Source organism: Bos taurus, chromosome 3, assembly GCF_002263795.3.
Source record: "Bos taurus isolate L1 Dominette 01449 registration number 42190680 breed Hereford chromosome 3, ARS-UCD2.0, whole genome shotgun sequence".
NCBI lineage: Eukaryota > Metazoa > Chordata > Mammalia > Artiodactyla > Bovidae > Bos > Bos taurus.
This window is the reverse complement of record NC_037330.1, coordinates 102,835,096-102,848,069: the sequence shown is the minus strand read 5'-3', so window position 1 is coordinate 102,848,069 and position 12,974 is coordinate 102,835,096. Positions and strand designations below refer to the sequence as shown.

General features: G+C 45.1%; 2 protein-coding genes across 6 annotated transcripts in view; one reads left to right on the top strand and one right to left on the bottom strand.

Moving 5' to 3' along the window:
• Positions 1-1,828: 1,828 nt before the first annotated feature.
• EBNA1BP2 (EBNA1 binding protein 2) lies at positions 1,829-8,765 on the bottom strand. The gene is given in 9 exon segments (NM_001034417.2): positions 1,829-2,015; positions 2,153-2,315; positions 4,055-4,148; positions 4,566-4,641; positions 5,619-5,708; positions 7,268-7,391; positions 7,990-8,159; positions 8,363-8,446; positions 8,530-8,765. Coding segments are annotated over 9 exon segments (918 nt in total). The 5' UTR covers positions 8,596-8,765; the 3' UTR covers positions 1,829-1,964.
• The window catches only part of CFAP57 (cilia and flagella associated protein 57), a 79,640-nt gene continuing 75,418 nt past the window's right edge, over positions 8,753-12,974 (top strand). For 4 of the 5 annotated variants that reach the window (XM_059885172.1, XM_059885171.1, XM_059885173.1 and 1 more), the window contains exons 1-2: positions 8,753-8,839; positions 9,148-9,320. In XM_059885172.1, coding sequence (XP_059741155.1) covers positions 9,164-9,320 — 157 coding nt within the window. In that variant the 5' untranslated portion in view covers positions 8,753-8,839; positions 9,148-9,163. Of the gene's footprint in view, positions 8,925-9,147; positions 9,321-12,974 lie in introns of all 5 variants that reach the window. The other variant, XM_024990185.2, reaches the window with a different exon arrangement.

Sequence of the window (12,974 nt, the reverse complement as noted above, 5' to 3'; positions counted from 1 at the left end):
TCTAAACTAATTATCCTACGCTATGCCTATCAGATTCGCTTTCAACATTGTATCATTTGTACTTTCAATGTCACAAAATACCTCCAAGAGTCCCTTTACTGTGAAGTTTTCTGCCAGGGTGACTTCCTCTGGGACACCATCCTCTCCACCATTTTCCTCATTCTGTTTCAGTTCACGTTCACTAGCTCTCTAGCTGCATCTCTTTTTAGTTCTAGAACAGCAGCCATGCCTCCATTCCCTGGCAACATATTCCTCCCGTAACTCCATTTGCATCCTATTCAACTTTACTTCCAATTTTATCACTTTCCATTTCTTTGGTCAATTCCCTCTTTCAGTTATTTACTTTCATAAAATGCCATGTGGGTTTATTGCTGAAGATGAGGAGGCAACACAACTGCACTCTTTGCCACCTGCGCGTGAACTAAGTAACACGTGCAGTGACCAATCACCCACAGACTTTGAAAGAAGCAATTTGGGGTCAGTAACCATTATGTATCTTTTAGGCAGTGGTTTTATGGACTGAAGAGCCAGCAGCAAAATCTCTACTTTCCACAGTTACTCGGTTAACAATACTTTGGTAACTGAAAGGTGAACAGTGTTGTCCAGGCACCTTGACAGCTGAAGTCCACACATATCGGTACAAAGCAAGAACAGCCTGGACTTGGTCATGGCAACTACTAGCAACCTACCCATCCTTCAATGCACGGAATTACATCTTAAAGCAATGTGAGAGCTAATACTGAATGTAGCCCAATTATACTTTAAGAGTGGGATGATAAAGTGATATAAATAAGCTCTATAAAGTATATCTCTGAAATTAAGTGATTCCATTTGCTATAAAAAGAAAAAAAAGGAAAGAAGGTACATCATCCAAACCCTACAGAAGTATTCAAGTCAGTAAGTTACTTTTGTCCCTACTAGGGTAAACTCTATCAATGTTAAAACTCTCCTATGTTCCACTCATAATTCAAAGTTTCTTAAGCTAAGGCTCCTAACTGGAATTACTATTCGTTACCCTATTCACTACTATTGTACAAATTGTCAAAATAGGCTGGGGTAAAACATTGTGGTCTTCTGAGAATATGACCCATGTGCTTAGACTTTTGTTCATTGAAATTAGTTTCACACAAACTAAATTCATTCTTTTTGTTCTAGAAACAGTATCATAGGAAACCAGAGAGATCTTTTAGGTACCAATGATGCTATAAGAAAACCATGCAAAAGTGAGTTGTTTTTTCTGCTTAAGCATCTAGAGTTCTCAGATATTTGTAGACTCAAAATTTCTAAACTGGAATGGGGGCGGGGGTGGGTGTGGTGTGGTGGGGGAAGCTGTCTTCCCTTCCTACCTCTCAAGACAGAGAAAATCCCAACACGAAACACGGCCTGCTCACAATGTTCAACCTGCACGCAGCTCCAAGCCGGCACGGGAGAACTTCAAATACACACACACCACACGGCTCAGCACACATTATGGAGAACCACCTCACCCAGCAAAATCATCCCACCAAGGCATGTACGCTTCATTATACGGCAGGAGTGTGCTAAGCGTTTTGCACATATTAACTCACTGCTGACAGGAACCGTCTTTGGTAGATTCTATTATCATGTCTATATACAGATGACAGAGCACAGAAAAATCAACGTGCCCAGGGTCAAACAGCAAGTACACAGCAGAGCCAGGCGTCAAACCTGGCAGTCTGGCCCTCGAGTCCATGCTTTTAACCTCCACAGGGCTCGTTTATTTATTATCAATAAATGGCAATATTATTTAATATGTAAAAGTAACTTCTAAATCTTTTAGTCCTGAGTTTTTAACCAAGAATATATATTTCTCTGAAAATTTTTCTTTAGTTTATTGAAAGAATTTTTACAAAAAGAAGCTGACAGAAGGGATCCAATTGCCTTGTGAAATCCCAAATCTCCATCTCTTTCTCCTGGTGTTTGTATACAAAGATGTGGCTTGTTTAGTGTCTTCTGCTCTTCATTTTCTCTCTTGTCCGTTTTCCAGGTCTTTTCTGCAGAAAAGGAAATATCACATGTGTTCACACAGCAGTTGGCCTTCTGCCCCAGGATCCGGACACAAGGAAAGAAAGGGAGGGAGAAGGGAGGGGTGGCAGTGGAGGCTGCTCCAGCCCCCTCACTCCATACTCACATTCGATCCTTTCTTTCCAGGCCTCTTGAGGCCCCTGCCATGAGCTGTCTTGGCCCGGAAGCTGGATACATCATCATAGCTCTCACGAGTGTTCCACTTGGAGCCTTTCTTCTTCCCACCATAACCAAACTTCTGGTTTTTATAGCGTCGCTTGGCATTAGGCCTGGAAAAAAGCAGTCTTACAGGTTACCTTCAACACTGCAAATCCTGACGAATGTTACGATCCAACCATACCCTGTTTCCTCTCTGTAAACGAAGCCTGTAGATACTACTGTACCCAAAATCTCATCCTTGACCCAATATTTCTACTCTATAAACTCCCCAGACAAGATCATCTACCTACAGCCTTAACCACCAAAGCAGGAAAACAAAGTGAGAATCAGGAAAAGATCTATCAATGTGGCTCATCATTTATCTTCAGAGCCCATGGACTGTAGCCCGCCAGGCTCCTCTGTCCATGGAATTTTCCAGGCAAGAATACTGGAGTGGGTTGCCATTCCCTTCTCCAAGGGATCTTCTGCACTCAGGGATCAAACCCAGGTCTTCTGCATTTCAGGCAGACTCTTTACCATTTGAGCCACCTGGGAAGCCCCATTTTTAAACTAAATCTTATTAAATCACCCTCAGTTCTTCCTAGTCCTCTCAAGGATATTAAATGCAGTTAATGTTTGAGTGTAATACATGTTAAAACTGATCATCCCACAGGAATCTCAATTCACCATATCCGAAGTCATAGTCACCTCCCTCCTAGACTGGTTTCACCTCCTGTATCTACAGCCTAACTTGAGGTTGGTGGTCCTACCATATACTCAGCTGTCCACGCTATGAACCTAGAGTGGATTATAATTCCTTCTTTCATTTTCTGCACCCAGCTCAATTACTGAGTCCTGCTAATTTGACCTCTTGAGTATTTCTTCAACCAATTTTCTCTTCTTTACCCCTATTACCACTTTCAGGTCATTATCCTTGTTCTCTGGACTTTAACGGTCCCCTGATCAATTCCCCTGCCTCCCTCACTTACACAAGTACCACTGTAATATTGAAAACATGAACATGACCTGCTCACCACTTTGAGTAAAGCCCATGAGCACCTCCCTACTGACTACTGGAAATAGCCCAGGCTCCTCACAACACTGCCCTGCAATCAGCCCACGTCCTCCCAGCTACACCTCACCACTCCTTGCCTCATGGTAACCCCCATGACACCAAATGCTGGCTGTTCCTCACACACAAACCTGCTGTTCTCATCTCTACACTTCTGCTCATTCATGTTCTTCCATCTTCCCCAAATCCATGTCTCTCCTGTTCTCCTGGTTAATTCCTACTCATCTTTCAGACTAAGCTCTGGTGAACGCTTCTCCAGGAAGCCATCCCCAGACTCTGACCCCTGGATCATGTCACATATTTCTAACATGGGCTTCCAGACTTCTCCCTCAATGCCTCTATCACAGCATGGACTATATTATACAGATATGATCATTCTCCTCAGGATGGGTGTCCAGGAATGCATAAAGATGAACAAAAAGAACCAATAATAATATCCAACATTATCCCTTTTAATCTTTCTAATATAAAAGGTACTTACAATTTTTTTTTCATTTTCACAGACGAGGAAATTAACATTTAGGAAGGTGAAGTAACTTGCTCAAAACTACCCTCCTAATGAGACAGAAACCAAACCAGAACCCTAGGTCTGCACACAACCCTCACACGCGAGGAATCAACTTCTACTGCGTATTCACTGAAATCACCTCACTTGAACCTTCAAAGACCGATGTGGTTGAACAGGCCCATCACGTGGCCCACAGTTCTGGCCGCAGCACAGCCGCACTGCATGCACCGAGGCCACACCAGGAACTGCGGCCCTGCATGCACCACCACCAAAACGAACGCAGCACTCACCCCTTCCTCATTTGCTGGCCTTTGGCTCCTTCTTTTGTGCTCCGTGCAGCAGGCTTCTGATCTCCCTCGAGGAAGTCCAGTTTATCAGAGAAACCTGGGAGTGAAGCACTTCGATCAGCACCACGGTGCTTTAAAAGAAAGATTCAACTTCAAAAGAAGGATGTTACTTATGGAGCTGGTATTAAGAGGCACATCTCGCTCCCCGTGCCGTTCCCAAATGTGAGGTGTTACTTATGGAGTTGGTATTGAGAGGCACATCTCGCTCCCCGTGCCATTCCCAAATGTGAGGTGTTACTTATGGAGTTGGTATTGAGAGGCACATCTCGCTCCCCGTGCCGTTCCCAAATGTGAGGTGTTACTTATGGAGTTGGTATTGAGAGGCACATCTCGCTCCCCGTGCCGTTCCCAAATGGGAGGTCCAACAGTTCCAAATCAATCAAGCCTTCAGATGTGTTTGATGGGAGCAGCAGGTGCCCCTGCTCCCCGCAGCCTTATGAGAGAACACACTCACCTTTCTGATATTTCTTAATGGCGCTCATCATGTGTGACTTCTCCTTCTGCCGCTTCTGAAGAACCTCTGTTTGCACCTGGATGTGGACACAGGACTGTTACACCTACTCCAAACCAGCACTCCAAATGTCTAAGTGTCTCTCAGTGACCAGGCTGTGACCATCCTTGAACACTGACTGTGTGCCACAACCACGTCAAGGCCCTAAGTATATTCTCAATTTCTCATCCCAACAACCCAGTGAAGCAGAAATTCTTATGACCCCAAAACGAAGCACAGAGAGACGCTATAATTTGCCGAAGTCACACAGCAAGCGTGGACCTGAGATTCACACCCAAGCAGTCTGCATTCTTACCTATGACACAACCTGCTACAAAACTGCACAAATCATGTTTATGTCAACATCCAATTCTCTCCCTGATTATATCTGGGCAGATTAAATACCTAAACCACTGTTGCTAGGCATGAAAATACCAACAGAGAAAACAATCTCCCCAAAAAACAAACCAAAACAACCTTTAAGGATAACAAGAGATGCTTTAACTCTAAGGCAGGGTTTCTGCATCCCAGCACTATGACAGTTTGGACAGGATCATCCTTTGTCAGGGGGGAGCATGGCCTGTCCTACGCACTGCAGGATGTTTAGAAGCCTCCCTGCTCTCCACCCACAAGCTGCCAACTGCACACTCCCCACCAAGGTGTGACAACCAAAAATGCCTCCAGACATTGCCAGATGTTCCCTGGTCAAACAAAATTACCCCCCATCAGACTGTGCTGGGAGGTCGGGTTTGGAAACCACTGATCTGGACCCAGCGCTTCACTGTACAGGTGTGTAAAGTACCGCCCAGAGAAGTGCCTGACTCGCTTGTAGTGACCATACTACTTCTAGTGACACAGAGGTGTCCAGGAGGGACTGTGTTTGTGGACACTAGCAACCCACACTGCTACGAGATAGTAAACACACAATGGAACACACACCAGGCACAGAACCAACCCAGACCAGGCAATCTATGGACAAACACCCTTGGCCCCATCCCTGTCTGTTGTCCTTCCCACCTTCTTTCCATATTTTCTAAGTGCTCGCAGCTGCTTAGCCTTTTCCGACTTCTCCATGGCGGCCTGTTTAGCCTGCAGTTTCTGTCGAATCTAAAACACAAAATGTTGTCAGCTTACGTTAATTGAAAATGGCATGGAAGCTGCTTAGGGTGCACTGCAGCAGGGAGCGGACATACTCTGGAGCTCAGAGGAACCTTGTGAATCATCTACTCCAAGCCCTGTGTTTCACACACAAGGATAATAAGGCCCAAAGGCTAACACCTTTATCCAAGACACCAAAAGTCTCAGCCTTGGAACCACAACATCAGGGTGACCTTATTCCCAGTGTGCTATTTGCTCTGATAAACAAAACAGCTTGCTTGCCACTGAATCAGGAGAAAAGACTAACTTCTCTCCATCCATACCATCTGCAGACTGTGGTGAAACCAGTATGCAGCTTTAGCCTCCTTCTCCAGTATACCATCTGCACTATAAAAACTCAAACAGATATCAGGTACCTAGCCGTTGGCATTAAACATATACATTTCCATTAAAGAATGAACAGTTATGAATTTGAATGTGCAGAAATGGGTCTGGGTTCATCTCTAGATTAGCTTCCTTGAGTACCACTGAGACGAGAAAATCCAGCTTGAGACCCAAGGGAACTATTTAGGTATATCTTGCATTAGACATTAGTAATTCTCTGCCTCCCAAAGTTGAATAAGGACCAAATTCTACCTAACTGTTCAGTTCAGTTCAGTTCAATCACTCAGTCGTGTCCAACTCTTTGTGACCCCATGGACTGCAGCACGCCAGGCCTCCCTGTCCATCACCAACTCCTGGAGTTTACTCAAATTCATGTCCATTGAGTCGGTGATGCCATCCAACCATCTCATCCTCTGTCATCCCCTTCTCCTCCCGCCTTCAATCTTTCCCAGCATAAGGGTCTTTTCCAATGAGTCAGCTCTTCACATCAGGTGGCCAAAGGATTGGAGTTTCAGCTTCAGCATCAGTCCTTCCAATGAATATTCAGGACTGATTTCCTTTAGGATGGACTGGTTGGATCTTCCTGCAGTCCGAGGGACTCTCAAGAGTCTTCTCCAACACCACAGTTCAAAAGCATCAATTCTTCAGTGCTCTGTTTTCTTTGTAGTCCAACTCTCACATCCATACATGACCACTGGAAAAACCATAGCCTTGACTAGCCTTAACTTACCTAACTGTACATTATGCCAAATCTGAGCCATATATTAATCCTTCATTTTACAGCAGAGAAAAACTGAGGCTCAGAGAAAGGTAACTGTCTACAAGTTATAATGCTGCCCAGGCAATGGCAGTAAAGAACTGTTCTCTCTTCCACACACCATGCCATGACCATGCCGGCTAGAAGATGCATAAAGATCATCTTTACCTTAGGGACCACACTTCTTACATTATCTTCCTCCCTTAACTGTTTATATTAGGAAAAAGTCAACCTTACATTTGTCCACCTGGTGTTGATTAGCATGAATCTGACATAGATAACTGAGATAATAATTTTCCTCTGACAACTGGCTCCCTTTTAATGTGCTTATGCCTTTGTTTGTTTGAACATTAAGGGAGACAAGCCAGCTGTATAGACTTAAGTCCAAAGCTTCAGTCTTCCATAGAAAACCTTTTCCATTTCTTACCTTCTGCATCTGCTGATCAGACTTGGCCATCTCTGCAAAATAATCCGTAGGCCGCTTGGTAGGCACTTTGAGCTGATGGAGGCGGGGCAATACTGCAAGCACTGCTGCCTGGGCTTGACGGTAGCTGCAGAAGTAGGACAAAGTGTGAAATAAGCTAAGGCAGAGAGGTCTTATTACATCCTTCTGATTGCCTCTCATAAGGTATCCAAGGTCGGAAGAGCCCGCAACACCTGACCTCCACCAGCAAGAACACACACACAAACAAAATGGTAATAAAACCTCATTAACTCAGGAGAAATTTAGATGTACACGCTTTTAAAAGGGGTGGGGAGTATTGCTTAAAATGAATTAGTAGTTTAATAGAATGACCACTTTAGAAGTGCTCACTAGCTTACAAATGTGAATTACACATTCTTACTTAGTCACTAAAAAAAGTCCATATAAGGATCCCACATAAGCAACTTTTTGTTCTCATAATCAACTGCACAAAAAAATTTAAAACTTAATATTTGAAAATAAACTGGACTTTAAATTGTGACTGCTGGACCACGGGGCCTTTCTCTCAACCACGGAGCATCTCCTACTCTTTAGTCCAAAGAAGCTTTCCTCCCTACTCCCAGGCTCAGGACACCTCGGAGGAACACAGGCTCACGGCTTCCACCCTCTCCCCACTCTCTAGCACAGGGACCTACAACTTTTCCCACACTTAAAAACATACATACAAGCTCATCTCACGCTTAAAGTCATCTTCTGGATCAACAGCTTTCGGATCCTGGTTCTGAGATGTTGACTGAGGTCCACTGATTTCTGGTACCGGACCCAGGGTCACATCAAGCCTTTCAACCCATTCCAGATCCCGCTTGAATTCAGCCAAACACTGCTTCAGGCCATTCTAGGAAATTCAGACACCAAGCTCACAAAAAGGTAACAGACCAACAAACGAAGAGCCAGCCTCCAAAACCCCGACAGGTAGTTGACACTCTTGGCAATGCTCGGGTTGTGTCTTTCCTAGAACTAGAATGCAGTCTCTGGAGCACAACAGTGCCTCGCGCGCATCCCAAGTCTAGCATCCTCCGACCGGGCGCCCGAACTCACCACGTCGTTCACGGCCTTCTTCGGCCCCTCTAGCACCACGTTGAGGCCTGGCTTCAGAAGCCCTCGGGAAAACGCCTCCTGCAACTACAGGGCACGTTCCGCGGTAAGAACAGGAGAGTGAGGAACCCTCTCCCTCGCGCAGCCCCGCGAGCTCGGATGATACCTACCTCTCTGTCTGTGACAAGACAGTCATCAGAATCGGAGTCCGAACCTGAGAGCGGGGGGGTGTCCATCTCACCGCGCGCGAGTCCACACCTACCGGAGGAAGCGGAGTAGCCCGAGACCCCCAGCGCCTGGAAAAGGGCGCCCCTCGCCGCTGCCGGTTTGCAGCCCCCTGCCCTCCTGCAGCGGACCCACGTGGACTCGAACCGCACTGAAGCAAACAGCTGCTCCTCAGCTCTCTGAGCAAAGGAGTTCCGCTTCCGGGTGCTGACATACTTCCGGTTTGCCGTTGCTATAGGAACCGCTCCGGCGTCGGTGAGTGCCGGGTTGCTTCGGATTCGTAGGGGTAGTACCCTGGACACACGCGTGGTCTGGTGATCCAGAGAGCAGAAGCTTACAGGTGGGAGAGATCCCTGGGGGTCGTCCAGAGGAGCAGGAAGCCGCAAGGGCGAAAGGAACGAGCAGACGCAGGAGCTGGGTCTGGGGCACCGGAGGAGATTGCTAAGGAGAGGGGGCTAAGGAGCAGTTCGGAGGCGGAGCCACGGGCGTGTCGCGGGGCGGGTGCGGCAGAGTGGGCGGGGTTTCGCGCTTCTCGGTGCTCACCAGCTGCGTTGCATCTTTAGCGGAACTACCGGGACCATGTCCACTGTGGTAGCTCAGTCGCTGCATGTTTTTGGTCTTCGATCCCACGTGTCCAACAATGTCTTCTTCTTCGATGAACAGATCATTATGTTTCCTTCAGGAAATCACTGTGTGAAGTACAATGTGGATCAGAAATGGCAAAAATTCATTCCAGGTAAAACTGTTTCCAGTCTGACACCTAGGTAACCATGTGAACCAAATATAACACCATAATCCCAATACGACGATTGAAAGAAAACTTTTTTGGACAACTTGAATATACGTATAGTTTTATAAATGTAGAAGAAATACATGTCTACTTGCCTTATTTTAATGTATAGATTAATGAATCATACATAAAGTCACATGTAAATCCTGTTAATTCAAAGGTACTTATTTTCACTGTGATCTAATGGAAAAAAATTCTTTTGAAGAGTTTCATGCATCTTCAGTATCACTCTCTTTGTCATCACCAGGGCTGCTTTTTGACTTCTCTAACAGTTTTCTAGAGTACACCACTTTCAGTACAGACCTTTTGAATCCATTTATGATGAAGACACTAGAGATTTTACCCCAGGTCAGAAATAACCATTTGTATACTGTAACATTTGGTTTTGTTCACATTGGTCCTGCTAATGATATACATGATTTTCACACCTTAGCCACTCTTTCCCACTGTTTTCTACGCTCAACTTGTTTTATTGTGACATGCATACAAAAGACTGTATACTACATATGTGTAGTATTTAAAGAACTATAGTAAAATGAAGCTTTGAAAGTCTGCCAAAAGGAGAGCAAATAGTACATTACCAGTTCCAGTGTTTCTCCCTGACTTCATTCATCTCACATGTGCCCACTCTCACTCCATCCTGGAATTTGTAATTATTCCCTTATTTCTCTGTATAGTTTTACCACATATTTATCTGTGTGGCCTTATGTAAGATATTGTTTTTGTTTGTGCTGCTTTCCAACTTCGTATAAATGTAATGGTAGTGTATATATTCTGTGACGTGCTTCTCTTGTTTAACAACATACTCTGAGATTCATGCATTTTGTACATGTTAACTGAGTTCTTTTTATTACTATGCAGTATTCCCTCATATGACTCTAATGTCTCAAATATATTTATCCATTCTAGTGTTGATGGATATTTGAGAACCAACATTTTTTTTTTGCTTCTCTGTTGGCTCAAATGGTAAAGGATCCGCCTGCAATGAGGGTTCGATCACATTGGGTTCGACTTGGGTTTGACCCCTGGGTTGGGAAGATCCCGTGGAGAAGGGAACAACTACCCAATCCAGTGTTCTGGCCTGGAGAATTCCATGGACAGAGGAGCCTGGCAGGCTACAGTCCATGGGGTTGCAAAGAGTTGAACACAACCGAGTGACTTTCACTTTCTTTTTTTTTTTTTTTTGCTATTTCAAACCATGCTGCTATAAGCATTCTTGCATTCAAGTGTTCTCATCTACTTGTGCAGAGATTCTCCAGGGCACACACCAAAACAGTAGTGTGGCAGTACTAGTTCACACTGCTGTTACCCAACAACCTCACCACCCCTTGCTATTGTTCTACTTCTAATGTTTTGTGCATTTACCTACTACTAATGAGGATGACTTCCCTGGTGGCTCAGATGGTAAAGCGTCTGTCTACAATGTGGGAGACCTGGGTTTGATCCCTGGGTCGGAAAGATTCCCTAGAGAAAGAAATGGCAACACACTCCAGTACTCTTGCCCAGAAAATCCCGTGGACGGAGGAGCCTGGTGCAGGCTACTGTCCATGGGGTCACAAAGAGTCGGATACAACTGAGCGACTTCACTTCACAATGAGGATGAATATCTTTTCACATGATTAAGGGGCTACTCCTGTTTAATTTTCTGTGAAATGTCTTGTTTAAATCTTTTATCCATTTTCTATGTTTTGGGGGGTAATTTTCTTACTGATTTATGGTCACACTATATTTTCTGTCAGCCAGGGAAGCCAGCTTCCCTGGTGGCTCAGATGGTAAAGCGTCTGCCTGCAATGTGGGAGACCCAGGTTCGATCCCTGAGTTGGGACAATCCCCTGGAGAAGGAAATGGCAACCCGCTCCAGTATTCTTACCTGGAAAATCCCATGGACAGAGAAGCCTGGTAGGCTACAGTCCATGGGGTCGCAAAGAGTCGGACACGACTGAGCGACTTCACTTTCTTTCTTTCTTATATTTTCTGTATGCTAATCCTCTGTCAGACGTATACATACTACAAATAATTTCTCCCGGTTTGGGGCTTGTGTTTTCTTCCTCCTTATGGTATCTTGATGGACAGAAATTCTTGGTTTTAATGAAGTCAAATTTATCAACCTTACTCAAGCTTATTAATATATTCTCCTATATTATCTCTTTGATGCGCTCCACATTTACCTTTCGTCTTTTAGGCTCTGGGTTAGGAGGGTGCTGAGTGTGTTAGGGGAATAGTGAGGAATCCAGTATGCCTGGAGCAGAGTGAATAGAGGAGCAGGAGCGAAAGGTGAAGCAGAGAAGTAAGCAGAGCAACATCACATGGGCTTTGAGATCAAGGGCTCCTACTCTGAGGAAAATGAGAAGCTGGGATGGAGGATTCTGAGCAGAGTGACATGATCTGACTTATATTTCAAAAGGTTCTTTCTGGCTACTGTTCAGAGAATAGATTTAAGGAGGGACAAGAGAAGAAATAGGAGACCAGCTGAAGGACTATTGCTGTAATCCAGCTGGGAGAACATAGTGGCATGGAGCAGGTAGCAGGTAACAGGGATGGTGAAAAGAGATCAAAGCCTGGCTCTATTTTGAAGGTGAGGGTGACAGGTTTCCTCATCGACCTGATGTAGTTGGGAGAGAAAAGGAAGAAGCAAGGGTTCTGGCCTGAGCAACTGAAAGGATGGAGTTGCTGCTAATAGAGACAGGAAAGACTGCAGAAGGAGCAGGTTTTGTGTGGAATGTTAGTGTTTGACATGGGAAGACTGAGATGCCTGCTAGAGATGCAAATAGGATCTTAAGTGAGCACTTTGATGCCAATTCTTGCCTGGAGAGTTCCATGGACAGAGGAGCCTGGCAGGCTACAGTCCACGGGGTAGCAAAGAGTCAGACTTGACTCAGCAACTAGCACTTTTTCAATTTCAATTGATGTCGATTGTGGATTCAAGAGAAAGAGGCCCTGGCTGGTGACAAAAATTTGAAGGTTGTTAGCATAGAGGTGGGAGAAGGCAATGGCACCCCACTCCAGTACTCTTGCCTGGAAAATCCCATGGATGGAGGAGCCTGGTAGGCTGCAGTCCATGGGGTCACGAAGAATCGGACACGACTGAGCGAATTCACTTTCACTTTTCACTTTCATGCATTGGAGAAGGAAATGGCAATCCACTCCAGTGTTCTTAATCCGAGGGATGGGGGAGCCTGGTGGGTTGCCATCTATGGGGTCACACAGAGTCGGACACGACTGAAGTGACTTAGCAGCAGCAGCATAGAGGTGAAATACAAAGTCCTTAGTATGAGGACTTCCCTGGTGGTCTAGTGGTTAATTCTGCAGGGGACATGGGTTCAACCCCCGGTCAGGGAACTTAAGATCCTACATTCTTGCAGCATGGCCAAAAAATAATTAAAAAAAAAAAAATCCTTTGAATGGATTAGATCACCCAGGGAGTAAATGTGTTTGTGAAAGAAAAGAAGGATAAAGATTGGGCTACGGGGCCTTCCTACATTTAGTGCCAGGAAATGAGGAAGAACCTGGAAAAGAGTCTTTGGAGGAGTAGCCAAAAAGAGGAAATCCATATAGGAGGTGAACATATTTCAAGGAGAAGTCAGTCATCAACTAGGTTAA